Source organism: Carlito syrichta, unplaced genomic scaffold (genome assembly GCF_000164805.1).
Source record: "Carlito syrichta isolate Samal-C Ts95f unplaced genomic scaffold, Tarsius_syrichta-2.0.1 Scaffold122680, whole genome shotgun sequence".
Classification (NCBI taxonomy): Eukaryota; Metazoa; Chordata; class Mammalia; order Primates; family Tarsiidae; genus Carlito; species Carlito syrichta.
Genome location: NW_007066776.1, coordinates 462,803 through 479,193, shown reverse-complemented (window position 1 = coordinate 479,193; position 16,391 = coordinate 462,803). Strand labels below are relative to the sequence as shown.

Genomic DNA, 16,391 nt, shown 5'->3' with positions numbered 1-16,391 from the left:
AGTTGGAGTCTCACTCTGTCGCCCAGACTGGAGTGCAGTGGCCACTCCCTGCCGGCCACCGCAGCCTCGACCTGCTGGGCTTCGGCAATCCTTTCGCCTCAGCCTTCCAAGTAGCTGGAACTACAGGCACATGCTACCACGCCCGGCTAATTTTTTGATTTACATGATGGTTGTATGGCATATCTTTCTACTTTTGACCTACCTATGCCATTATATTTGAAGTGTCTTGTCAACTGCATATACACTGTATAAATTTTTTAATTGGTGAATTCAGACCTTCTATATTTAAAGCAACTATTAAAATGTAATTATCCTAGATATGTCCTCTACAGGTATTGGGTACCACGTCAGATGGTATTATGATTTTTGCTTCAACCATCAAATATGACTTAAGAAACTTATGAGAAGGACAGCCTACTATATGTACCCTTCTTCTTACCCATTCTGTTCTGAATTTCCAAACACTCTTTTGTCATCATTTCCTTGGAGAATTTCCTTTACCCATTCTTTAACAATAGGTCTGCTAGTGTCAAATAATCTTACTTTCGTTTAATAATGTCTTTATTTTCTTTTTATTCGTAAGTATATCTTTGCTGGATATACAATTTGTGATTGATAGTTCTTTTCTTTCAGCACCTGAGAAATGTTCCTTTTCTTACTGGCCACCATAATTCCAGAAGAGAAATCAGCTGTCATTAAACCTGGTATCTCTATGAGAATATGCTGTTTCTCTCTAGCTTTCTTCTATAGTTTTTTCCCAGAAAATTGTGATGTGTCTTCTCATATTAATTGGGATTTATCCTGTGTAGAATTTACTCACCTTCTTGAATCTGTAAGTTCATGGCTTTCACCATGTTCAACTTTGGGAAAATTTCAACCATTATTTCTTTCAGTGTTTTTCTCAGCTCCACAATCTCCCTCCTCTCTTTAAACCACCCCGACTAGGGAATTAAAGTACCACCTGATTTTGCTGGGCTGTGGTGACATCACCCTGATATACACCTTGCTTTAGCTGAGCAGGGAATGGATGTTCAGCTTCTATTCGCCTCTGTTGACAGCACCCCAGCAGTAGAACTCAAATGCTGCTGCTTCCTCTGAGTAGGGAATGGAGGAACAGTTCACCATTCAGCTTGTGGATACCACCCCAGTAGAGGAACCAGAGTACAACTGCCTCTTCAACAGGGTTGATGGGAGGGCAGTATTTCTTCTGGTGTTTGACAGGTATTAAAATGGCTTGGTTTTGGCTGGGTATGGTGGCTCATACCTGTAATCCCAGCACATTGGCAGGTCTAGGCAAAAGGACTGCTTGAGCCCAGGAGTTTGCAACCAGACTGAGCGACATAGCAAGACCTTGTGTCTACAAGAAAATTAAAAAATTAGTCGGGTGTGGTGGCATGTGCTTATAGTCTCACGAGGCTGCTGTAGGAGGATCACTTGAACCCAGCAGGCCGAGGCTGCAGTGAGCCATGATCATGCCACTGCATTCCAGGCTGGAAAACAGAGTAAGACCCTAACTAAAAAAAAAAAAAAAAAAGTTCTGGTTCTTTTAGAACTTCCTTTTCCTATTCCTTTGGCTAGAAGAAACAGGCTTTTCTTGAAGCTTTTGTTTTCTGTCCCTGCTGGTTACCTCAGGCTGTAGACTCCTTTGGCATCCCACTCAAGATATATATGGGAGCCAAAAAAAAAAAAAAAAACTCACCACTGAATTGCTCCTCACATACCACAGTCCATAAGTTAAAAAATTCTATGTTGAAAGATTTCAACAGTAAGTCAAAATAGTTAGGCCTGGAGTATGATTGTAGTCCTGAATTCCGGCCTAGTGCAGTATTTCAGAATAGCATATAAAAGATGGAGAACGTACTAACCAAATACTTAGTCACCTTTTAATCAAACCAGTTTCACCAAAAACTTAGAATTATAAGATCAGAATATAAGGGCCTGTATGCTACAAATAATTAGGATGTTAATATATTTTTTGAGGATTCCAAAATTAACCTAGGTAAAACACAATCTAAAAAAAAAAAAAAAAAAGTCTGTCATGACGGCTCCTTTAGTATAATCAGGAAAAAGAAATGCATATTATGACTCCCACACCTCCTCTCTATTCATGCAAATCATTTTCTACTTCCCTAGCTAATGCTTACAAACCTTCTACAAAATGCCTGAAAAATGTGCAACACCTCCAACTATAGACAACTCTTCAAAGCTAAATGTCTGCTCTGTAGTTATTCTTTTTCAGTACATTAAAGGTGAAATGAAAAAAAAAAAGCTGCTAAAATTTTCTCTGGAAACATACTCACCCAACACCAACAAAGCCTTCACCAGGCTTGGTGATGCTGTCCTGCCACTTGGCCTTCTGTCCCACACGGAGATGGTTGACCTGTCTACATAAATCCTGGAGAAAAGGCAGCAAATCAGAGTTAGGTATATTTGAGTTATCATTTGCTTTCTTTGGTAAGAAAGAGGACACCGCATTTCTAATCTCATCTTCAAGGTTTTGTGGTACAATTTTATACTAGTCGAGCTTTGTCGTAGTCCCTCCACCAGGTGGCTGTGTGCTCTTATCAATGTAAGTGCTTAAGGCTTCCAGATGTCCATCCAGATGTCCATCCAGATCTAAATGGAAAAAGTTTGGAGGACGACTTGTCTGAGGCTCCCAAGGCAGATGATGTTTGTGGTCCAATCATATACTTATATCCAGGATTGCCCAAAATTGACTGCAGCTGCTCTCCAAATGGGAAGACAATTCTAAAAAAGGTAAAAAGGCACATGCAAATGTCATTAATATTGATGGCTCACTTCTGGAGTAATTACTATGAGTCAGGTAGTGTGCATTCTTTCACCTGATCCTCAAAACATCCTTATGAAGTAAGCTACTATTATGCCAACTTAATAGTTGAGGAGACCAAGCTAAAGGTAACCTGGCCAAGGTAACCAGCTAGTAAGTGGCAGAACTGGGATATGAACCCAGGCTGCTTAACCCCACAGTCAAAGATTTTAATAATTTCACAGTTTTTCCTAAAAATATATTAAAATAAAACTAAAAAACTTAGTAAAATTGCCTTGGCATATTTCAACGTTTTTACTACAAAGGCCTCTTTGATGTATGGTGATAAAACGTAGTACTCCCAACTGAATCACAAAAATTAATAATTTTCTTAGAATTAAATATCATCATGAACTTTCAAAATATGGTAAGCCACTGTAGGCATATCTTTTGCAACTAGTTTCTTTTTCATAGAAGATACAACAGAAGATGCAACTGAAGTTTGATGTTCTATGAATATATTTGTCACATTTTCAATCACTTAAATGAGCTACATTTGGCTGTGTCTGCTTCAACAATTTGTACGCTAAAAGGATGACTTTTAGTAGCCTCAACTCAACTGACTATGCTGTATTATTTCTTAAGTTTCTGGTCCACCTTTAAGACATTACACGGTCTCTTGTTCAGGAGCATGTCCCGCTGTGCTCTGTAATTTTTCCACTAAAGAAAAACAAAACTATCTCTAGCCCCAAGCAACTTTAAAAAAAAAAAAATAGTTTCCCTGGATGAAAAAGTCCCCAGAAGGAAAGATTTTGGCTGGTGTGGAAGAGGTGAAACAAAAAATAGCAGAAGTACTAAAAGACATCAAAACTAACAAGTTCAAAAACTGTTTTGAGTAGTAGAAAAAGCATCTTGATAGGTGTATTGCATCAAATGGAGAGTACTTTGAAGGTGGCTGAAGTTTAAACATGTAAGAATACACAAGTTTTTATAAATAAATTTGTTTTCTGGGGATCCCACCTAGTATTTACAACACTTCAGCATTTTACTCAGGAGGCTTAGGTAGGAGGATTGCTTGAGGCCAGGAGTTCAAGACCAGTCTGGACAATATGGTGAGACCCCCATCTCTACAAAAATAAAAAAAAAATTTAGCCCAGGCGCATGTACCTGTAGTCCCAGTTACTTGAGAGATTGAGGTGGGAGGATTGCTTGAGGCCAGGAGTTGAAGACAGCCGTGAGCTGTTTTGTGTCACTGCAATCCAGCCAACAGAGGGAGACCCTGTTTCTAAACACACACACACAGGCCAGGTGCGGTGGCTCATACCTGTAATCTCAGTACTTTGGGAGACCAAGGCCGGAGGATCACTTGAGGTCAAAAGTTTGAACATAGTGAGACCTTGTCTCTGTAAAAAAATTAAAAAATTAGCTGGGCATGGCAGTATGTGCCTGTAGTCCCAGCTACTTGAGAGGCTGAGGCAGGGGGATCCCAGACCCCAGAAATCAAGACTGTGGTGAGCTGTGATTGTGCCATTACACTTCAGCCTAGGCAACAGAATAAGGCCCTGACTCAAAAAATAAATACGCACATAAATAAAAAAAAGTGAATATTAACTATATATTTAAAAATAAAAATAAAATTAGACAACTCTCCTTCAAACAAAAGGAGCTTTACTTAATCATAATGGCAAAGCTCTGTTATTTTGGGTAGTGGTATCTAATACTTCAAAAAAACTTAAAATGGGAAATTCTTCATAAACAGCAATCAGATTTGTATGGAATCAACCTCAAAAATTGTACATGACAACTAATTTGGCAGAAATTTTAATTAGAAAAATCCAAATGCAAACAAAGTATTTGCTATGTGAGCTTTTATTTTTTGGATACACCATATTTTGGAGATTTATAAGGCATTTATAATGATAAACATTAGTCATGTTTTCTCAGATGAAAAGTGGTTAGGTGATTTGTTTTGTTTGTGGTAAATATCAAGACATTCACAAGTAAGTCTATACGGCAGTACAGTAAATGAAACCATCTTAGATGTAGGTACCTATTCCTCTGCTTCCTTTTGTTTAATTTTATTCACTTCTGAATTTTCTTGTGCTGTCATATGTTGCCTTACAAGATGTCAAATTCTTTAAAAAGTACACAGAAGAATATGTACTAAATAATGTAAAGGACCTATTGTCCATATAATTCTAATAATATAATCTTTGTCCATATAATTCTACTTTTAGGAATCTGTACCAATATGTGTAGAAGTGTGCAAAAATGAATGGACAAGGACAAATGTCTTTCTTGCAGGGCTAATCATACAAAAAATTAAGTATCCTAAAAGTCATTAATATAGCGTTGATTAAATAAGTCTAAATACTCATAAAGTGGCATGCTATGTAGTCGCTAAAAAGGGCATGGGGATACACTTATCGTTTAGGACGTGGTTCACATCATGTTAGTGGAAAACGATTACAGAGCAGCATACAAGAACATGATAAGTATTTATGCAGAATTGTGTCCATATACCTCTCTGAATATGCAAAAACTGTATATGTGTGTGTGTGTGTGTACATGTCATTTCATATATGTGCACACTCCCCCACATTTCTGAAAAATTAAGTTCTTGCAGGATTTCTGAAAGGATTTTTCTGTTTTTTTCTATAAAATATTCAAACCTATATTATTTTGAAAAAAGCAAGAAAAAAAGCTATTTTTATTTTGAAGGTGACAAAAGCAAAGTGCAAATCGAATAACTGAACATATTTTCTTTGAGAAAATGGGGTACCATTTCATTAACATTAAAGGGCAGTAATGTACTCACATTATATACAGATATATATTTTATGTAATATAAAAATAACTATATATAAAATTTGTGCATACATGTTATATTAATATATAAATATATGTACACATTATATTTTGATAACTGAATTTCGATTCAATTATCTTAAATTGTGAAAGCAAAAACAAAGTCAGCAATCTGAACATCAGCTACAAGAAAATAGGGAATAAGCTTGCCATCTATTGAGCTATCATGAAGGTTTGGATTGCGTTTCAGGCTCATATGACTCAGTACTGAACTGTAATACTCTGAAAACAAATAATCTTAAGGCACAGATGAAGCTGGGAGAGACCAAGTACTCTAACACAGCTTCCCAGGTCCTTCCTTCCTCAGTCAGGACAGGTCCTGCCTCGGCAATGTGCATGGTTATACCACATGCACAAGATGTTTTGGTCATAAAATATCCTATTTTATAATCAGATAGTTACACATCTTATATGACATTTTCCAGGGAGACAACACATAGATACCTGGATTGTTAACTCTAAAATTAAAGGCTTTCTTACTAGGAAAGGAGTCGTTTATCTGAGTGCTTAAAAGATTTAACATTCTTCCCTTCTCAGGGTATCTCCCAAATGTCTCAAATATAATCATTTAGTATGTGGCAAGGGAGAGCTGGTTAGAACACAATGTGTGTGAGAGGTATGTATGTGTTTTCTTTTTCGAGTTGGAGTCTCAATCTTCGCCCAGACTGGAGTGCAGTGGCACACTCACGACCACCGTAGCCTCGACCTGCTGGATTCAGGCAATCCTCCCACCTTAGTCTTCCAAGTAACTGTAACTACAGGCACATGCCGGCATGCCCAGCTAAGTTTTTGATTTATTGTAGAGATGAGGTCTCGCCATAATGCCCAGGTTGGTCTCGAGCCCGTGGGCTCAGGCAATCCTCTCACCTCCACCTCCCAAAGTGCTAGAATTACAGGTGTAAGCCACTGCACCTGGAGAATGCATGTTTCTATATGCACAGAAAACTCTAGAAGGATACAGTTTACACTCCAAAAATATACTATGCATAAGCCTCACTTAGGAATGCTTATTTAAAATACTGATTTCTGGATCCCATCCTCCAGGGTTCAGGGCATATGGTGAGGGCCAGGATCTACATTTTATAAACATTTTTAAGGGACTTTGATACAAGGCCTCAGTGTTTAGGACTTGCTTGTGAGTGAGAACACACAGTATTCAGTTTTTTGTTTCTGTTAGTTCACTTACACAGATAGTCTGCAGTTGCATTCATGTTGGTGCAAAGGACATGGTTTTGTCCTTCTTTATGGCTGCGTAGTATTCCATCATGTACATGTACCATATTTTCTTTAACCAACCCACTTTTGATGGGCATTTGGGTTGGTCCTGTTTTTGCTATTGGGATAAGTGCTGCAATAAACATTCGTGTGCAAGTGTGTTTTTGGTAGAGTGATCTATGTTCTCTCTAGGTATATTCCCAGAAGAAGGATTGCTGGGTTGTATGGTAGCTCAACTTTAAGTCTTTGAGGAAATGCCACATTGCTTTCCACAAAGGCTGCACTGAGCTTATATTCCCGCCAACAGTGGTGTTCCCTTTTCTCTGCAGCCTCATCAGTACCTATTATTTTTTGACTTTTTAATGATAGTCATTCTGACTGATGTGAAATGGGATCTCATTGTAGTTTTGATTTGCATTTCTCTGATGAGTAGTGAAGCTAAGAAATTGTTTCATAAGTTTGTTGGCTGCCTGGATATCACCTTTGACAAGTATCTGTCATGTCCTCTGCCCACTTTTTTTTTTAGAATAGCAGTTCATTTTATGTCTATACCATGTTTTATTTATTTATTCATCAGTCGGTGGACATTTGGGTTGCTTCCACATGCTGGCTATTATGAACAATGCAGCCATGAAAATTCATATACAAATTTTTGTGTGGCCTTATGTTTTCATTTTTCTTAAGTATATCTCTAGCAGAATTGCTGGGCCATATGAAAACTTTCTACGTACCCTCTTGAAAAACCGCCAGCCTGTTTTCTATAGGGGCTTCTTCTGTGGTATTTTAACCACAAACTGACCTGGGACCGAGCCATATGGGTCTTGGTATGATACAGGTACCATAAATGCAGGCACAGGTACTCAGGCTATCCATCGGGATGTTCTCACATGGGTGGATTTGTACTGAAGCCCTGCCATAATCCATTCACACTCGGAGCAGCTCGAGAGCCTCATTCTGTGCCTTCACTCTTGAATAAAGCAAAGCAGAGAGGACTCTGAGAAAGATGGGCACTCAGGAGATGGCGACCTGGTTTCGTCACTGATGACTCATTACAATTTCATACATCTGGTCAATGCCACTAGCCTGCATATTAGAGTTCAGAAGCGATTCTCACATATAAATTCATGTCCAGCTTGTAGCAAGTGAAAGGCTTGGCCATGGCCATCCCTTCAATATGCAGAAATCCCAACCCATCTGAAAGCTTCTCTTATATGTGATGATGGTGGAACAGATGACACACTTCTTTCTCAAGAAGTCATTCAGGATCAAGTCCAAGTTTCTAATAATATTGTGTCTCCTTGTTTTTGAGACTAAAATGAGGATGAGGCAGCACACCTGAGCCCACTCACTGGAGTGCAGTTTCATGGGGTATGACGCTCAGCTCACCATTCTTAGTTTTTACCAGATCTTCCCGAACTCCAATCATGTCTGCGTGAGGCACCCTATGTGATGTGCATCAATTCTTCTGACTTATAACTCCTTGGGCTGGCCATGACCTGCAAGTTGACCTGAGTCCTCGGAGGTCACAGAAGGTGAGCTTCCCCCAGAGCCCTCTGGCAGGGACCCCGGGGTGATGTCAGTTCCACAGTGCCAGGTCGCGGGCAGCTGCGTTCTTGGATGAAGCGAGTGAGACATCCCAACACAAAGAACCCCACAGTGTGTGTCTTTCTGTGGGCTGCGGTGTGGCTCTCAAAGTTTCTTTTGTGTCCACTGTCCCGATGTGGCCGGAGGCAGCAGCCCGGCCCTGCTTAGCTGCTGCTCGCTGCTGTGCGGACTTCACTCTCGTCAGCTCGGGCTCACAGTCCAACCACTTTCACTCCTGCGCCCTGAGGACTTGTCCTTTTCCTGGACTCTTCGAAGCCCCTCCTTTCCTGGGGAGAGAAAAGAGAGAAAACACGGGCACTTCCCCATGTGGCGCAGGCAGGGCGTGGGGTTTGTGCCCTGCATCACTGCTGGCCCACTTGAGGTGGTGGCTGAGGCCACGAAGAGCTCTTTTTTAAAAAAAAATTTATTATAAAGATGTGGGGTACATTTCAGTGTTAGGTATATAAACATTGATTATGCCGGTACCTTTGTTGATGATGTATGTCCCTCCCTCCCCTAGCAGTTTCCCTCAACTGCCAATCCCACCCCACCCTCCCCTGACAGTTCCCTACTACTGTCAGTCACTGTCGTATAGCATTATAATTGTTCAAGGTCTGTTTATGAGTAAGAACATATGGAACTCTGTTCTTTGATTCTGTGATAAATCACTGAGTATGATCGACTCCAAATCCATCCAAGTTGCTGCAAAGTCCATATATTTGTCCTTCTTTATGGCTGCATAATATTCCATCGCGTATATGTGTTACATTTTTCTTTTATCCAGTCCAGCTTTGATGGGCAACACAGTTGGTTCCATGTTTTTGCTATTATGAATAGAGCCACAAAAAACCTATGTGTGCAGGTATCTTTTTTGTAGAATGATTTGAGCTCCTCTGGGTATATTCCCAATAGAGGAACTGCTGGCTCATATGGAAGGTCAATTTCTAGTTCTTTCAGGAATCGCCACAGTCTTCCAAAGAGGCTGCACCAGTTTGCATTCCCACCAGCAGTGTAGAAGTGTTCCCTTTTTCTCCACATCCTCACCAGCATCTGTTTTATTTATTTATTTGTTTGTTTGTTTGTTTTTGAGTTGGAGTCTCACTCTGTCGCCCAGACTGGAGTGCAGTGGCCGCTGCTGGTCACCGCAGCCTCGACCTGCTGGGCTCCGGCGATCCTTCCGCCTCAGCCTTCCAAGTACTGGAATTACAGGCATGCGCCACCACGCCTGGCTGATTTTTTGATTTATTGTATAGATGAGGTCTCGCTGCCCAGGCGGGTCTCGAACCCATGGGCACAGGCAATCCACTCACCTCAGCCTCCCAAAGGCGCAGGATTACAGGCTGAGCCACTGAGGCCGGCTGTTGTTTGTTTTATTAATGATGGCCATTCTTACAGGGGTTAGGTGGTATCTCAATGTGGTTTTGGTTTGCATTTCTCTGATGATGAGTGAGGCTGAGTGCTTTTTCGTGTGTCTGTTGGCTCCCTGTATATCTTCTTTTGAGAAGAGTCTATTCATATCTTGCCCACTTTTTAAAGGGGCTGTTTGTTTTTTTTTCCTTTTGGCGTGTCTGAGTTCCTTGTAGATCCTAGATGTCAGGCCTTTGTTGGATAAACAGTTCTCTGCCCGCTTTTTAATAGGACTATTTGTTTTTTCCTTGTCAATATGTTTGAGTTCCTTATAGATTCTGGATGTTAGGCCTTTGTCAGATAAATAGCTTGCAAATATTTTTTCGCATTCTGTGGGCTGTCTCTTTACTCTCTTCATAGTTTCTTTTGCTATGCAAAAAACTTTTTAGCTTGCTTGTCTCTAACATTCTTGAAACAAACCCACTTTACCCTGGGTACCTCCACAATGGAATATACATATATTACCTAATCCCTCAAAAATCTGATGTCCAACTCCTTGCTATTCAAACTGTCCCCTGAAAAATCTCCAAAAAGTACTTTATGGATAATCCAAAGGGTAAATTTACTGTATACTCATTCAAAGCCATAAACAAGAAAGACTAGGTCACTGTTTGCACAAAGCTTACATTTTAATGAGATAAACAGACCAATACATATACAACAATAAAAACAGTCAAGAAGGCTCTGACAAAAATTGATTTGGAGGGAAAGTCTACTTTAAACAGGGTGGTTGGAGAAGATGACATTGAGGATGTAACATTTAACCCAAAATCTGCTGAGAAAGAGTCAGTGATGCCAAAAGCTAGCATAAGAAATCAGTTACCAGTACAGTGATCCTGAGTGGGAACACATTTAGATAGCTGGGGAATACACACATCAGAATGTCTGGAGCAAGGTTCCCAAGGAAATAAGGCAGATGAAGTGCAGGAGGCAAGCAGGGCCAACATTTGAGAGGTCTGGGTAAGGAATCAGAATTACTTCTAAGTGTGAAGGGAAGCAATCAGAGAGCTTTACACAGGGAAAGGATGAGATCTATTTACCCTTTGAGGACATTCTGGGAACACTGTGGAGACTGGGTTGTAACAGAGCAGGAGAACCAGTTAGGAGCTTTCTGAGCTACCCAGGTGTGATAATGGCGGAGGAGGAAGAAAAGTACAGATTGCCTTCTTTTTTTTGAAAGTCTCCTTGCTGTGATCTCCATAATCTTCAACTCCTTGCTTCTCTTGACTTTGACCAGACTCCAGTATTTGTAAACCTCACAATATTTAAAAGGAATTCTTTACTTAAATCATTTAAATTTTTACATCAATTCTGTGGCTTTTATAGTATGATCATTTCAATTTTCTACTTGAAGAATTCATATGAAAAATATATGAATCAACTTGCCAAAGGATGCAGAGCCTAATGTGACAGGACAAGAACTTGAAGTCACTCCCTTGACATCAGATCCTTACTCTCTTGCTCCCCTATCACACTGCTGCCTCCTATCCTCTGGTTCCCTCCTTCTCTCCCTATGTCCTTATCCAGTGCAGCTATGCTCCAAGGGTCTTTCTTCCTTGCTTCTGTCTCTCCCTTCACCATGCTGTCTGTCAGCTACTATGGTAGATCCCTCCCAGTCACTGAAGGGTCACTTCTCCCAATTCTGTTTCCAAAAACTGCCAACATCCTTCCAGGTAAGGTCTTGTTCACAGCAAAAACTCAATATTCCCCAATTAAACTCCTTTTCCCCTAATTGTTCTCCTCCTGTGGATTCCATTTATTTTGCTAGTATTGACAGCCTCAAAAACCTCAATTTTGTGTTTGACTCTTCTTCTCCCACAATATCAATATTAAGGCAGTTGTCAAGTCTCAATGGCTCCATTGTTTTAGCATCTCACAATCCAGCATCGCAATACTATGTCCAACCTTAGACCCTCATTCACTCTTATCCGTATGAACACCTTAGACCCTCATTCACTCTTATCCGTATGAACAAAAGAACGTGTAGTTGGCCTCTTTCTTGTAGTCCTATTTTCCTCTGACTCACCTTACATGGATTAAAATTTCTAGAAACATAGGTGAAAAGCGTTTACCAATTTAAAATATACTTAAATCTCTCTACGATCTAGTCCAAATCTACTTTGACCTTCCCCCATTCTTTGCTTCAGAGAAATTAGCTACTATTCATTTCCCAGCTATATCCAATTATTTTAGCATTGAAGACTTTATCCAGTTTATTTTCTTTCTCTGAAACGGCCTCCCTCCAAATTTCCTTGCCCAATCTCACCCTTCTTTAAAGGCCTAGATAAAATATCACTTCCCTTAGTAAGCCTTTCCTAATCTACACTTCATCATTCCCCCACTTACATACTCTATACTGTAAAAATCCTTAAATACAGACTACAGATTGACTAGTCACCTTTGTACCCTCAAAGTACTCAAGCCAGTGCCTTAATTCACTGTGAAAGTGCTTCATAAATTCTAGGTGAATGAATGAGTGAATGAATTCATGAAAAAGTGTTTAGATCTGTAGTCAAAACATTTTGTGGGATGCTAAATCTATAAAAATGACTTTTACAAGACTAAATAAAGAGTGAAATCAATAATAAAAACTCAAAGACAAATTCTAAGTCACTTCATTCTCTTATTAGAAGCTGTCATTCTGAAGTATGATCTGGAAAGAAATTTATTTCTACTTATCTGCTGCTGACATCTAACCATATCCATCAGCTGCTGAGCTCCAGGTGATAACTTTAACCCCATGGACTTCATTATGGGTTGGACCTTGTCAAGGTCTATCCTTGTTCCTAAAGCAGGAGAGCTTGTTGAAGGATATGCCAAAACCAATTTCACGTGTACCACAACTTTACTGATTAACACATACTGCTTTTTGCCAAAGGAAAGCAACTATTGCAATACAAAAGTTCAGGAAAATAAATAATGATATTAAACAATATTCACTACTTAAGGTTACTCTTTGCATTAATTAGCAAGAGTAAAGTATTCAGGAAAGCAAATATATATTTTAAACATATTTTCTTTTTTAAGTTTTCCCTAAAATTGTAATGGCAAAAACTTCAACTTATTATGCAGCTCAGAGGAACAATTTATATAAGACAATAAGGTTTTCAAACTAAAAGGACAAACTAAATACACAAAAGGAGGTAAGAATTCAACTTTTATTTATTTAAGAAACTAAAAATAAACTATACCAATCTGAGAATTAAAAACACTGCGGCTTGCTATACTATTCTGTAACACAAAATAAGGGTGTTTGGAAGCCCAACCAATGTGTTTACTGAAATAACTAAATTTAAGTCAGCCATTTGGAATTGTAATGGAGAGTCAAGATGGTTTTATGCAACCCGTTGACTTACACATTTAAAAAGATGAGGTCATGGTAATTTTCGAATTTGCCGAAGGATTCCCCTATTAGTAAAAGTCTGGCTTGGAACCCAGTTCTTCTGGCTTTTATGGCAGTGCCTTCTTTATTGCTTTATTTCATCCACGTTTACTGCTTTATTTCATCCATGTTTATGAACAAAAACATCTCATGTGGGGGTACTGACAATAGAGTAGCAATGTGTAAAGGAAACAGGGTTTAGAAGCAGACAGGGGTTCAATTATGACTCTGCTGCTTATAGCCTGGATAATCCAGGGCAAATGCCAAAACCTGAGTCAGAAGTAAAATGAGGGAAGAGAAAAACAATGACTTCACATGGTTGCTGCAATTAGATGTTAAAATTTCTAGTACCTACACCTGAGTTAGTACTCAAAAATATGCATCAGTAGCTATACATATATATATTACTGCCCAGAATATGTTTTAGTAGGCATGAGATTTCCCTAAATGAAATGATCCTTTGCATATACTTCCACAGAATAGTTACAAAATCTTCATCTTCAGAGATACACAGACCCACATGTAACACAGACACAGCTCAAACCACACCCACGGCACCAAAGAAGTGATTGTCTTCAACAATTAAGGAAAACCCCATTAATTTTATACACCTACCTCGCAATCTCCTTATTATCGCCTCTCTGCTGCTGCTTTTTTTTTTTTACTTTCCTTGGAGGTTGACAAAGGTGCCAGGTGGACACACTGATACCTTTCTGCTTCTTAATCTTTATAGCCTTCCTCTCCATGAAATATATTACAATTTTATTCACTGAGCATACTCATTATTTATCTTGTCCCATTAAAATATAGGCAACACTAGGGCAGTCATTCCAATTTATTTTATTACTGCTAATTCTGAAATGCCTTACTACAGTATCTGGTATTAGTAGGCATTCAAATATTTGTTTAATAAATCACCTCATTTAAGTGATTTTGAAAGCTACTAATATATACTACCTAAAACAATGTCTTGGAACAATCTGTTTTATAAGTTTGCTACTTGCCTGCTATAAAAATCACCATTTTTTCTCTTATTCTTAAAATAAGTATCAAAATCCTGTACAAAGTAATGTGGAGACAAAAAATATTACAATTATTTATTTTCATTAGTCTTCTAATTTACCCATGAGGTAGATCCAGAGATGAAGAGATTTTCCCAAGGGCATTCAGCCACTCAGAAACAGAACTGAATATTTTGGGATGATTTTTAGCTCAGTACCCTTAAACTCTGATGACATCACTAAGTTCACCTTGGTGATATTTTTCCCATCCAAGGCAGCAGTCCAAATCTCTTTAACTTTTAGATGCTTTTCTTCTTTAATGTTTGTCTTTCTGTATAGAAAGGGTGCCATAACCAAAATGTGGTTTCCTTGGCACCATAGTTTTACTCATATAAAGATAAGCAGAAGGTGGACTAACTGTATTAACAAACCTACAATAAACAAGTACATTATACAGAAACATTTGCAATTGTCAAGTCAGTTAAAATTTAGTGATGACTTAACTTTATTTTATGAGTGGAGGACTCCGATTTTAAATACTTTTTGTAGAAAATAATTTCATATTTACTAAAAATAAAAAAGAATCAAAATCATTTTCACTTTTATAGATGATCATTTTTAATAGTTACTTTTAAAAATAAATTGTTTCTAAGCCATTACTTAAAACCTGACAGTCAGTCTACCTGGTAGGGGACCAAGAGTTGGGATACCTTCTCAAGCAACCTGGTTACTAATACCTGAACTTATACTTGCCAATACACACAATATATAAAATAGTGATTTTTTTTTTTTTTGAGTTGGGGTCTCACTCTGTTGCCCAGGCTGGAGTGTAGTGGCATGCTTTTGATGATCATGACTCATGCAACCTCGACCTCCTAGGCTCAGGCAATCCTTCCACCTCAGCATCCAAAGTAGCTGGACTACATGTGTGCACCACTACACCTGATTTAAAAAAAATTTTTTTTTTTGCTTGTACATACGAGGTTTCATTATGTTGCCTAGGCTGCTCTCAAACTCCTGGACTCAAGCAATCTGCCCAGCTCGCCATCCCAAAGCGCTGGGATTACAGGAATGAGCCACCATGCCTGACAAAAGTTAACATTTTGATTTCTATTAAGGAGAGAGTAGTAAAGAATCTTCCTATATGGGACTAGAGAAAATATCAAACTAAAATACATTGAATTATCGTTTACATAGGCTGGTGTGGCACAATCTTGGGCTTGTGCACCATTTATAATTGGCTTCCTGACAAAATATTAGTTCAAAGTTGCAGACTGACTGCCAAATGAATTTTTGGAAAACAGATCCCTATGAGTTTATGGAGAAAGTCCAGAAGCAGCAATAAGTACTGCATCCTTTTCTGGACACTAACTAGTATGACCCTCAAAAACTCACCTCCCTTTTATTAGCCCGAAGTTTCCACAGTCATAAAAATGAAAAACCTGATCTAGACTGCCTAACCTACTATGCCTACTAGTACATTTTTAGCTTCTCTCCCCTGACACTGGCATCAATGTCAGAGAATCAATGAATAATGCAAAAGCTGAGGAAAAATAAAAGCACCAACTCAGAAGAACACGCTCCCGAGCGTACGAGGCACAAACCTGTCATCCGGGACGGTCCCAACCTTCTTGCCCCTGCTGGTTCCACAGTACTCCTCGCCGACGTATACCTCCATGTTCCTCGCTGAACTTAAAAGGCCCACAGAAACGATTTCTTCACCTCCATCAGGGTCACACGTCAGGTAAAGGAAGCAGGGGTGTCCACCTGGGCTGTCCCGGCTTCTCTTCAAAACCACCAGATCCTGGCTGAGAAGAACATCGGTGAAAACATCACACAGCATAGTTCTCTTGCCACCCCTCATCACCCACGTGTCAGGCCACAGGGACTTCTTCTAGCACCTCCACAGGCCCGGGGCCAAGCAGCCAACACGTGCTCCCTACAGGTTCAGAAGCGACAGATGCAGGCGCCGACATTCTACTCAAGCCCCTGCCACTGAGTCCGTTAGTTACGCAGGTTGCTGGACGCCTGTCGTGTGCACAGGAGTGGGGAGCAGAAGACAAGACAGACCAAAGCGTGTCTTTTTCGCAACCGAGCTGGCGGTCCTCCGGTCGGACCATTCTACAAGCCCGTTTTGCTCGACAGGGTTGGCCGATTTGCCTCGGGG

The 16,391-nt window shown here is 39.5% G+C and overlaps 1 protein-coding gene across 1 annotated transcript in view; it reads right to left on the bottom strand.

Annotated features, from left to right (window-relative positions):
* LOC103249614 (uncharacterized protein C10orf88-like) overlaps positions 1 to 16,391 on the bottom strand; it is a 20,871-nt gene that overhangs the window by 4,022 nt on the left and 458 nt on the right. The window contains 5 exon segments of the mRNA XM_021707632.1: positions 2,301 to 2,587; positions 2,589 to 2,750; positions 12,524 to 12,729; positions 14,724 to 14,791; positions 15,829 to 16,032. Of these exon segments, the coding sequence (XP_021563307.1) occupies positions 2,301 to 2,587; positions 2,589 to 2,750; positions 12,524 to 12,729; positions 14,724 to 14,791; positions 15,829 to 16,032 (927 nt within the window).